Source organism: Myotis yumanensis, unplaced genomic scaffold, assembly GCF_028538775.1.
Source record: "Myotis yumanensis isolate MYYU_CA2020_CCGP unplaced genomic scaffold, mMyoYum1.0.hap1 SCAF_5, whole genome shotgun sequence".
In the NCBI taxonomy this organism is placed as follows: Eukaryota; Metazoa; Chordata; class Mammalia; order Chiroptera; family Vespertilionidae; genus Myotis; species Myotis yumanensis.
Window position 1 is genome coordinate 18,140,722 of NW_027223756.1, and position 12,402 is coordinate 18,153,123.

The window sequence follows — 12,402 nt, forward strand, 5'->3', positions numbered from 1 at the left end:
AGTGAGTAAAGGGTATGATGGACACTTCTCCAAAGAAGATATACAAATGGCTAATATGCACATGAAAAGATACTCAACATCACCAGTCATTAGGGAAATATAAATCAAAACCACAATGAGAAATTACATCATACCTAATGGGCTAGCTAAAATCAGTAAGATAGAGAATAGCACGTATTGGTGAGGATATGTAGGAAAGAAATGAAACCGCATTGCGCTGGTAGGAATGCAAAAATGGCGTAGCCACTTTGGAAAAAACAGTTCAGCAGTTCCTCAAGATGTGAAACGTAGAGTTGTCATATGACCTAGCAATTCCACTCTTAGGTGTCTATCCAAGAGAAATGAAGACATACATCCACACAAAAACTTGTACATGAATGTTCATAGTAGTAGCATTATGCATAATAGCCAAAAGGTGGAAATAACCCAAATATCCATCAAATGATAACTGGATAAACAAAATGTGGTCTATTTAGACAATGGAATAGTGTTCTTCAATGGAAAGGAACGAAGTACTGATATATGCAACAATATGGATGAACCTTGAAAATACGCTAAATGAAAACCAGACACAAAGACCACATATTGTGATTCCATTTATGTGAAATGTCCAGAAAAGGCAATTCCATAGAGAACAGATTAGCAATTACCAGCGGCTGAGGGCCTGGGGGCGGGGTGGTGGTAGTGTGTAGTTTGGGGTAGGGAGTGACTGCTAATGGGTAGGGTTTCTTTTTGGGGGCAACAAAAATGTTCTGGAATTAGGAAGTGGTGATGGTTGTACAACCTTGTGAATATACTAAGAACACTATACACTTTAAATGGGCGAATTATATCTCAACAAAGGAAGTATGTGTATCATTAACTATAATTGACATAAAAAGAAATCATTAGATTTGTTGAAAGGGATGCATCTCTAGTCTCCACTTGATGTTCTTAAGCCTGTTTTTTTTTTTTTTGATTAGCGAAGGAAAATAATCAAATTGAAGATATAGTAGGAAAGGCAGGAAATATATCATCAAAGATCATGTCCACAAAGGCAGTTGTAATTGGAAATGTTATACCATTTCTTATTCCCTAGGAACAGATGTGCCCTGCTGACAGAATCAATGTGTTGTTTGACTTTTGTGCTTTTGGCATTAGTCAAATTTTCAGGAACCAATTATGTATGGAAATAGGAGCGTGTGAAACTGTCAGGGGAATGCAAAAAATAGCCCTTAGCCCTCTCCACTTCTTTAATGGCAGAGCACCAAGCAAACTTCTAAATTATAACTGAACTGATAGTAAGTAGGAGAGTGTACACAATTACTTGGGTCACTAGACAATTCTAATGCCCATGAAAAAATGGACTTTTCATTTCTCTGTCAGTCTTTTGCGAGTTTGGTTAGGGAAAGTCAGTCCTGAAAAGATGTTTTATTTTGGCCTTAACTGATTATGTAGCTAATGATAACATAAGTAATAAGGATTGTTAATAAATTTTGCAAAACTGAAATTCCAGAGGTAGGTGGTTGGTTCATCAGAAGCTCAACAATTTCTGAGGTCCAAGCCAGTTCTGCTAAGAACCGGGGGAAAGACGGTGGACGTGGGTACAGGAAGAGCCCTGTCCTCGGAAATTAAGTGGAGGAGAAAGACACTAAACAAATGAATGAAGGAAGGAAAAGATCCTCACTTTTCACTGATTTTGTATTTGTAACTGTGCCCACTCACTAAAATGTATTTGCAACCTCAAAATGAATACTGGTGGTACCTTCGAGGTCATTTACAGACAAGTGCACGGGCAGAGTGGCAGAATAGTTGAGTCTTCGAACACCATGTTCCCAGCTGAAGTTGAGTCAGCTCTCACGCTGTAAACAAGTGTCCTCGTTGTGGTCTGTGTAGTGGCACGTTTTCCATATTTTTGTACAACCTTTCTGTTGGTGATTGTGGTTTCAAATGCCCCTCAAGCGCAGTGCCGAGGTGCTGTCTAGTGTTCATAGGCACGAAGATGTGGTAGTACGTTTCTCTGAGTCATTAGTTACAGTGCTGTTGGCCCTGAGTTCAATGTTAACGAATTAATGACCTATAGTAAATAGAGAGTAATGGTGGGGCGCTCAGCTCTCAGCTCCAGCAAAGGCAGATCCGCCACCCCTTCCCCCCATCCCCAGGCAGGAGCTGGCAAGAGATCAGACGCTTCTTCAAGTCAAAGTAGCTCATGAACAAAAGCTGTAAAGTTGCTAAGAAACCTGCTTTCTAAGGGTTCACGGAGTGGTCCTTTGTTTCTCTGGCATTGTGCGTGTTAGTGTGTGAGTGCACCACAGGCCATCACCCGGCCCGCCATGAATCAAGCCAGACTTGAGGGCAAGAACTGCAGGTCGTGGCGCCCAGGTATGGCCAAGCCAGGCAGCCCAGGCCTTGAGGGTGAACAAGAGGAGGCAGCTGCCTGAGGCCAGAGGTTGGCAGAGCTGTGAGCAGCTGTAGAAAGGACGCTTTGGATACTGAACCCTGGGCCCACTTCACCAAAAGCCCAGAAGCCCTGGGGTGGGAGACACCAGCAGAACCGGAAGGGGCCCCACTCCCATCCCCTCGCTAAGCTTGGAAAATAAATCCTTATGACCAGGGCCATCACAAAATCCTAAATGCAAGATTTAGAACTATGAGTCTAGGCTGCCCACGATCTAATTTGCTCCCCTTCCCCCAGTGTCATAGGGGGAACTGGAGGCCCAGGGAGAGGAAGGGCGCATTGCATGTAACAAATGTGGGAGCACTCTGTCAGAAGGTCTGTGGGCTCGGGGGGCAGAGGGAGGGGAGGCCTAAAGTGTAATCTGAAACTACATTACTCAAACTGTATTTGTCCATCCAATACTTATTGGGCTCTTACTACGAACCCTCAAAGCCCCCATCTCAAATGAAACACAAGAGAAAAAGAAGATTCAAAACTTTGAGGGAACTGCCAAGTTCTCTAAAGCTATTTCGGAACAGGTATCCAGAGCTCCCATTCTGTGCAGCCAGGCCCCTTGGATACCTGGCTTCTCCTCACGGAGGGCTCGGGGGGTGAGAAATGTCCTCTTTCTGTCCTCTCACCTGCCCCAGCGGTTGGTGACTTGGAGAAGGCCCCCAGGGCCAGATGCTTGGATTTGTTTCTCACCCTGTAGGCCTGCTATGTGCCCAGCTCCTTGAGCAAGTCCCTCCTGGCTCCAGCATCAGCCAAGGGCACATCTGATGCCCCCACTCTGCCCAGTTTAAAACCCTCTCGTGGTTCCTCTGCTTTTAAAATAAAGACCAGACTCCTTAACATGGCTCCTCCTGCCTCTTGTCTCCACTTTCTCTCCCACTCTGCTCCGGCCCCACTGACCTGCATATCTGTCATCTCCCGCCACAGCATCTTCACACCTGCTGCCCCCAACACCTGGAATGCCTTCCCTCTCCTCTTTTTTATTCCTAGTAAGTGTTAAGCTTTTTAAAGAAACCCATTACAATTTTTAGAAGAAAATGATCATGTTCATGGGTGGTAAAAGACTTTTCAAAAGATAATGGAAGCTACAAAAGGAAATATCCACCCTCTCAGGGCTTAAACCTGCCACAGTGGCCAGTGAACACTCTCCCTTTCTGGTGTCAGCCTTCTCCAAGCGATGGTCCACGGCGCCCTCTGGTGGGCCCTGCGTGACAGCACAGTGGGCAGCACGGCTCATGGTCCCCTGCAGCTCCACATCAAGACTCAACCACAGGAACATCGGTGGAGCTGGATCCCAAAATGTCTAATTTTTACTGAGGAAAACTGAGGCCAGAAAGTGGGCAGGACACACACCAGATCTCAGTGAGCCTGCTGCAGAGCCGGGCCAGCCAGTGCTCTTCCCACCACATGGTATCACACAAACGTAATACTCAAAGTATCAACGTTTTGGTAAGTAGACTTCTGGCTGATGGGTGAGCATCCGAAATGAGCTAAGCTTATGTCATGCTGTCACTGTCCTCCTGAACTCCTCCGCTCCTGGGTGTAGTCTGTCGTGGGCCACCCTGCTCACCTCCTCTGTGCCTCCAACATGGGAACGCCTTCCTGCCTCAGGGCCTTTGCACTGGCTCTTCACTTTTCCCACATTGCCTCTTGGCTCACACTCCCTCATATTTCCCAGCTCTTGCAGACAGGCATCCCCCGACCATCCTTCCCAATGCTGAGCACATTGCCAAGTTCTCTAAATCTGTTTCTGAATAAGCAAGGCACTCCAGCCTCTAAAATATCTGGTTTTCTATCCTTCCTCGCCCTATTCACATCTGAAATCATCTTGGTCAGTTGCTTTAGGTCTGCCTCCCTCCTTGGGAGTTTGCTCAGTGCCCGGCAGAGGGCCTGGGTACTGAGCAGGGGGGAAAGGTGGAGTGGGGAATGGCGCATGACCAGGAATGAACTCGAGACCACGTTAGAGAAAGTCTGGAGTTTTACTCAGTCACAATCACAACTGTACATGAAGTCAGTTCTTCACAAAGGCGCACTTTTCCAGGCAGGAGAAGAGAGGCTGGTGGTCTCGAGCTTTCTTTAGGGAATCCCAGTCTGACTTTGCTCAACTAGTCCCTAACCCCCTTGGGACCCCAGTTTTCCAGCCCAAACAGAACAGGAGCCTGACTCTATTGTCGGGCCCGGGACCTTGTCACTTGGAATGTAGGCCCAAGACCCACCGCAGAGGTGGCAGTGGGCCTCGGCTCACGATCAAGTTGAACTAAAATATTTCTTGGATTTTTCACAAAGAGCATCAGCTGAAAGCAGAGAAGAGTCCCAGAACAGAACCACACTCCTTGCCCCTCTCCCACACTTAGAAATTTCCAGAAAATGCTGAAAATGCATCGTCTATTAGGAATTATACAAGATCACCAATCTACAAACCAGGGGTTGTGGAAGCAAGGATTCCGGATTTCCCACTGACAGCTGTAAAGTGCTTTGCAGCTTGTTTGATGCTCCAGAGACTAGACAAATAGAGATGCACAAAAAGAAATTCCACAGGTAAGAGGTTAGAAAAACGACTCTAATGTGGGCTTTGGGACTCCGTCTGCTCCATCTGAAGCAACTGCTTTCTCCCCTGGACCTAAGGTTATTCCCCCCCACAGGCACCCCTTCTGCCTCTGAGCTATTTCTTCCTAAAAAGGAGAATCAACAGTTTCTGGGCTGTTTGTAAAGCTGAAACAAGCTCCCATGGGAGGCAATGGCTTTTCACACGTGTGCTGGCACACTTGGCCACCTCCAAAGGCCTGTACTTACAGCGAGATGCGCTTGTATTTTGAAATGTTTCTGGAGTCCCCTTCGGAAAGGCTGCTGGTGGGCCACATGGTCGTGATACTTTTTAGCCACTCATTTGTTTTGTGATCTCGTGCTCGAAATAAAGCCTTTAGAAAAAAAGGGGCCCATTACCTGGCTGACAGCCTCTCCACAGGCTCCTGGCTGTTTTATTTGGGCATCAGCTGGGGGTGTGAGCAGGAATCTGAAATCCTTAAGACAGCCAGTCTAGAATAAATGAGGCCAAAACAACGAGTGGCCAGTATCTGCCATCAGCCAGCTGGTCAGCCAGGCAACGAACTTGTCTCCTGCCATCCCTGTTACACACATTGTCAACCACCAGCACCTACAGATGTGGGCCCAGCAATGACAGAGGCCAGAATGCTCAGAGGACCTGCCCATCCCTTGTTGAGGGAACGAAACCAGACCCAGAAGGAGACCCAAAGGCTGGGCGAGAGGAAGGCTGAGGACTGCTCGGGGCTGCTCCTGCTTTCCACATGAGCCCTGGTCGTGCCGAGAACACTCATCCACTTGGAGTGGGACCATTTGGAAATCCAGCCAGTGCTCTGCACTCTGTCTGGGGGCTTGGCGGGGGGGCGGGGGGGGGGGGATGCATACACGGCCTCCAAACAGGGCCTCTCCCAGGGGCTGCGGAGGCCCCTCTAGGCCACAGACTACACGAGCTGTCCAGCTGCTCTTTTAATCTGGAGTGTTACACTAACTGGAGCAACTTCTGGCCTCTGCCCTCGGGGTATCTCCATCTCAGATCCTGCTCTAGGCCTAACGTCTCCTGCTTGAAATTCAACATTAAGAAACACACACTCATCCGATAGGAACTGCACATACCACCAAAAACACCGCCCCCCCCCCCCCCCCCAATCCCTACCCCTTTATGTTTGTCTAGCAAGGCACTAGGAAATGGTTCAAGTTTAGGGATTTGCTGTACATTTGCATTTTTAAAAGGCACAGTTTTTATTTTAATGATGCTGCATTGCTCTCTGATGAGGAATCCTAAATCGACTCTCCAAACTGCAATGCCTTTGTTATTCTAGATTCTGGAAGGGGCCTCCTCTTTGACTCCTTCCCACTGAGGGCCACTGCCACAGACAAAGCTCATTTGGAGAAGACACCAGGACTCAACAAGCAAGCTCTGTCAGCACAGGGTGGCCTCTCTGGCGGAGAGGTGGCCAGAGCGGGGCTTGTGCGGGGCAGACAGAAGTGACGCTTTGCCAGCTGCACGCTTAATTGGGGTGGACGTGACCCAGAATGCTTTCTCCCCCCCCTCCCCTAGATAACTGATGGCCTTGAGATCAGCCGGCATCGCAAAGGCAGATTTGTGGCTCTGTTCCCAGATTTATGTCTCAGTTACTTAATTGGCAAATGATACAATCGAGAGGCCCGACTCTAATTGGAATACCGATTTCCAGTACTTCCTGGGCTAGCTGATGGAAGCCATAGGTTGCGGAATGCCATTTCCAGTTCTGAATCAGTGCGTGGCAGGCTGGTTTCAGAAATGCTTCCTATTAGTCGGGGAGCCCTCTGGGAGTGTGACATGTAATTAACAAAGCAGAAGGGAAACAGGAGGGACTGCATGGAGCTGGGGTGCATCTGTTCCTGGGACGTGTGGTGGGAGGCCGCAGGGCCTCAGGTCTGGCTGAGGACCATGTCACAACAAGGCCTCTGGCAGGAACTGATGGACACAGCCCCCCTCCTCCCCCAGGAGTGGGACTTCACAGATTGTCTCTAGGCCGAGGGCTGCCATGACTGTACTACACCTGGCTGCCTCCTTTAATCACAACATTCTAGAAAGCCATATTGGACGCCAGAATCCCAGGATCCTGTGTAACATTCTAGCCTGTGATCAAATTACAGAGTTCTTTAAAAATTCTAGAGTTTGGAGTGAGAACTAGAACCATAATGAGGTCAGAGACCAGGCATCCTGGTCGTGGTCTACCCTGGAGGCCTCCAGACTTGGGAGGGGAGCACTCCACACCTCTGCTCCTCTCTGAGGCAAGGAATTGCCAGAGAGAGAGAAGGGGGGGGGGGGGGGGAGGGGCGGAGGAGGGAAGGAGCGGGGAGTGGAAGTACTGACCAGGGAAATTCAGCTAGAATTTCTGGTTTGGGGATCTTACTAGGCCTCTTCCATGGGCCCAAGGCCATCGGAAACAGCCCTAAAAAACTGATGGCTGGGCTGTCCTTGTGCCTGGAGGGCGCTAAATGGGCATTTCCAGTACCCAGAGAGCAAGGAGTGTATGTCCACATTGCAAAGGAATGCCTGAGGGCCCAGCATCTGACCCCAGGCCTGGCAGCTGCCGGTGTTCAGGACAGAACACTCTGAGGGCCCGGCTGCGTTCCCTGGGGCTGTGACAGAGACAGGAAGCAAACTGCACTTACCCCCACGACCGGCAAACACTACAAGGCTGACACCAGCAGCCCCTTCTCTCCTGCTGCAAATGGGTGGTCATGTGCTAACAGCCGCCTTGAACAGGCAAAATTGCCTCTTTCTAAAGGACTGTCATCTACGAGCCTCATTGGTGAGTGGCCTGGGGCTGCCCTGGCATTTCTCCCGCATGATGCTCAAGGGAACATGGTGACCAGGCTGCGAGGTCCGCCTGGACTTCCACGATGCTATCGGGTTAAAGCAGGCTCTGCATCTCGTGGGGCCGCTGTGGGCTCTGCTGTCCACACCCCCTCCACCGCTCAGGGCCTCAGGACCAGGCAGTCGCCTGGCTCCAGCTCCGCCCCGAGCCGGCTGGCCAGCACCTCTGCATCACGGTGCCCACGGAAGCCCTGCCTCTCCGGGAAGAGGAAGGCCGCAGTGAGCGGCAGGGAGGACCCCGCCAGGCCTGCGGCGGAGACATGTGGGCTCAGTTGCTATTGAATTTTTCCAGGACTGTTGCGTTGGTGTGTTCAAACAGCCACTGCTGGGTGGGAGAGGAGGGGTTGCAGATGTTCATGAAGATCCTGTGGTCGCTTTCGCTGCAATCCATGCAACTGCCGCTGACGGGGTGGTACAGGCTCTTGTCCTGCAAAACACGGAGGTCATCAGCGAGGCAGCGCTGGGGGTGCGAGCAAACAGCAGCAGCAGGAACAGCAACGGGCTGCGAGGCAGTGGCCGGCCAGTGGCTCGGACCTGTGTGGCTTTCCTGCTGAGCGCACAGTGAGACACCGCCTGCCTTCCTCGCGTGTGCCTGAGTCGTGCCCGCTGGGCTGTGAGTGAAGTGTGCCACTTCTGGGCCGGGGCCCTAACCACTGACCGTCTCTAGAGAATTTTCATTGGTCCTCACTGTGTGTGTGTGTTTAATGGACGCAGTTACCAACAGTTCAGATTCTAGAGATTTCACACAAAACTCTGGATTTTGGGCTTCCCTTGATTGTCTGAATGTCGGGCGTGTAGGCTTATGGCGCACATGCGTGAGTGGGTGGGCTCTGCTGGCAGGAGTGAGGCACTAGCTGCTTTCTTTCTAAAGCGGGTCGCCCTGTCTGCCCCCCCCCCCCCCCCCCCCCCCCCCGCCTGCCTTACTTTTCGGTATTTCCACAGCTGGTTGCCCTTCATGCTGTGGCAATCGTAGAGGGTGACTGGACTGGTGTGGGAGACGGCGTCAAAGCAGAACTTCTTGGTGTGCTGGGGGTCTCCAGGCCGGATGTCCTCCCGCCAGGTGAAGGTGAACACCTGTGCACACGGACATCATGACAACATGGCAGAGCGAGGGCACTTTATTTTATTTTATTTTCAATTATGGAAAGTTTAAATACGGAGGTCCAGAAAAAGGGTATATTGGCCACAGCTGTTCCTACCACCTAGTGGTGAATCTTGTACGACTTGACCCCCTCCCCCACCTTATTTTGGAGCAAATCCAACATCATGGCCTTGCAGAATTCAGAAGAATTCCTCAAGGAGAACCACTATCTAATGAGAATTGTCATCAAGAAAGGACGAGGGGGAGCGGCAAGCCGCTCAGAGGGAGGGCAGAGACGGGCAGGCAGGGCGCCGTGCAGTGTGAGAGGCGGCACTGTCCTTTCTCGGCGAGCTCGCAGCGCACCTGCTGACGACTGTGTTTGCACAGGACCTGCCTTACAGGCTTTATCAGTGCAACTTCCAAAGTCCCACAAACCCACGGGAAGGAGCCCTGAGCCCAGGTTCGGAGGGTGCCATGTGAATTAACACGGGGCTGACCGCTTGGAGGGCGGGATTGGAGAAGCTGAATGCAGTTCCCGAGGGTGGCGGCTTTCCCGGCAAGGCTGGCTCGCACCCTCGTCTTCTGAGCACGCCTCCTGGGAATGACCCCTGGGGAGCCAACCCTCTCTCTCTTCTTCGGTGAGGCCGACCACACCCCAGGCTGCAGGTGCGACCTGGGCCTGATCACTGTGAGGACCGAATCACGCGCCCCCCCCCGCCCCCCGCCCCTCCTGACGGCTCAGGAGAGCCAGCACTGAGAACTCTCCGAAGGGATGTGCCTCCCCCCAGGGGGCTTGGCCTCTGCTGCTGGGGTCACATCTGCTACCCCCTGGGGAGGGGCAGGTTCTGAAGGAAGCCGACAGAGAGGGGAGCAGAGGTGAGACCTGGAGAGATCCTGATGACATCATCCAGACTTTCCAGTGCCATGAGCCCATAGCTCCCTTTTGTGAAGGACACCTGCGCTGTGGCTGGGACTTGTGACCAGCAGTGCCCATTGGTGGCTGGACTGCAGGGCAAGGGATCCTCTTTCCAAGGTGTTCAGGGAGACTTTCTAACTCGCTCTCTGGGCTGACTCTGTCACTCAGCATTGACCATGGCCTGTCCCTCCCAGTCCCCACACCTGGGCGCAGAGAACCTGGTGCCAGTCCCCGGGGGAGGCCTTACCTGCATGTTGTTCCAGGCGGCCTCTCCGCGGCCCCGGACGCAGCTCTCCAGCCTCAGCGGGGAGCCCGCAGCCCCATGCTTCGTGTCTGCACACAGCCCTGTGCCCACACTGCGAATCTGGACAAGAAAGAGGGAAAGAGTAGACAGTGAGGCACGGCAAGATTCCCCCTGGGGCCCCTGCGGGGGTGGAGGAAGGAACCGAAGCAGAGACTCAGAAGGGCTGGGCTCTGAGCTGCCCTAACTGAGCCCGGGTTGTGGCAGTGCCTGGAGCCCCTCAAGAAAGGATGCTCAGCCCACAGAGAGGGGCTCCTCTAAACCCTGCTGTCCTAGAGCACACAGTCCCGGGGGCCGGGGGGAGGGGGCTGGAGGGGAGGGGTGGTAAAGGAGGGCTCCCTGGCCCACTCTCAGGGAATTCAATCCCTCTCCCCAAGCTCCACTACATCCATGTACAAGTGAGAGGGTCCTCTGAGCTCGGAGACCCAGGAGGCAGGAGCCGGCGACTGAGCGCTGCCCCTGGAAGCCTGCCCGCCTCCCCAGCAGGACGGGCTTCACGGCGTGTGACAGGGGTCGTGGCCCAGAGCCCCTCGCTCAGGAGGGCCTGTGCTGGATCACAGCTCTGTGTCTCCGTCTTAAATTTTTTAATAATTTATCTTTGAACTTGTGAGTGAAATCTGATGGGACAACGGAGCCGGACTGAGAGCAGAGGTGACACACGCTATAGGATCATCCATGTTCTTTTCTCCACACCTGTCTATGGCATCTGCGGTGCCCAGAATTCTGGGGTCCCACATGCGGGGGTGGGGGGTTCAGCAAGACTCAAGGGGAGCGTGTGCTGTCGTGTAAGGCTAAGTGGGGTGCTAGCAGGCCCAGAGGCCAGCTTTCCTTTCCAGCCAGAACTTGCTCCACTGAATAGTGTTATCAGACGCGGGAAGGAGCAGGCGCTCTGTCTGATAATCCAGTCACCGTGTTACTTCCCTGGATCAGGCAGTCCCTTAAGCAGCAGGTAACAACTCAGAAGGAAAGGGAGGTGGGGTCACCCAGAGTTCCTTTTCCTGCAGCTCCTCCTCACTCATCAGGAAGCCCACGGGAGACAGTGTTTATCTATCAGCTTGGTTCATTTTGAGCAGTGTTTCCACTGTTTTGGTAAGAAATACACAGGCGTGTACACGGTTTGAAATGTCACCGATCCTACCATGCGTTACATGCCTTACTATGTGCGTTTAAAGCCGGCAGTGCATAATATAACGGTAAATGGTAAAATTTATGCGAATCACTTAACGTTCTGATTTTCCTCTACTTGGATCATTAAACAGAAGAATACACACACCGAGAAACAAAACAAACCCCAAACCCAAAACAACAAGGAACAAAGCTGGAGAAAGATGGGAAAGTTTCACGACTGATACCCTGATGGCACGTTTCCCCGCCCTGTGAACAGGGGTCCGCGCGTGCGCTTTGCAGTGGCCCCAGGACTGGAGCTGGCCCTGCCCTCGACTCACCTCCCCCCATGCTGCGGCCGGGGGCTCCACGGGCGGGTAGAATTTGGGCAGGTCCCAGGCGATCTGGGTCATAAACCACTTGAAACTCTTGCAGTTAAGGGAGCTGCGGAGCTTCTTCTGGGCAGCGACGTCCCCGGCGGAGAGGTGGCGGTACTCGGGCCGGCGCTGGTAGATGTGCTCGGCGTACTCGTCCATCCACACTTCGGCCACGCGCTTCAGGTTCTGGAGGGGCGACAGGCAGGTGCACGGCTCAGGCCCTCCGAGGGGCTGAGGCCTGGGCGTGGGGTGCAAAGGGTTCTGGAGGTTGAGGCCACTCTTTCTTTTTTTTTTCTTAAAAATGTTTTTTATTGATTTCAAAGAGGAAGGGAGAGGGAGAGATAGGAACATCAATGATGAGAGAGAATCATTGATCAGCTGCCTCCTGCACACCCCACACTGGGGATCCAGCCAGCAACCTGGGCATGTGCCCCGACTGAGACTTGAACCCTGACCTCCTGGTTCATAGATCGACACTCAACCACTGAGCCATACCAGCTGGGCCAGTCTTTCTTATTTTACATTGTTGCATCAATGACCTCAGCCCTACCATGTCTGTCAACCTTCTATGTTTATTATCTACATGTGTTGTAAGGACTCTACAACTTATGGTAGAGTAATAGGCTGCTGTTGTTTTGCTGGCCCGTTTTCATCCCCACTTTTTCTAGGGTTGGCCTCCCCCCGTTTTTTTTTGGGGGGGGGTGCCCACTCTGCTTCACTGTTATCTCATGTGGCATAGGACTCAGCTAGGCTAATGGGAATACAGAGAGCCCTGGACACAGGGATTG

General features: G+C 52.1%; 1 protein-coding gene across 2 annotated transcripts in view; it reads right to left on the reverse strand.

Annotated features, from left to right (window-relative positions):
• Positions 1–583: 583 nt before the first annotated feature.
• The window catches only part of GALNT10 (polypeptide N-acetylgalactosaminyltransferase 10), a 173,317-nt gene continuing 161,498 nt past the window's right edge, over positions 584–12,402 (reverse strand). For both annotated transcript variants that reach the window (XM_070414544.1, XM_070414545.1), the window contains exons 9-12: positions 11,579–11,800; positions 10,080–10,196; positions 8,760–8,909; positions 584–8,262 (exon numbers count right to left, since the gene is read on the reverse strand). In XM_070414544.1, the coding sequence (XP_070270645.1) occupies positions 8,104–8,262; positions 8,760–8,909; positions 10,080–10,196; positions 11,579–11,800 (648 nt within the window). In that variant the 3' untranslated portion in view covers positions 584–8,103. The remainder of the gene's footprint in view (positions 8,263–8,759; positions 8,910–10,079; positions 10,197–11,578; positions 11,801–12,402) is intronic.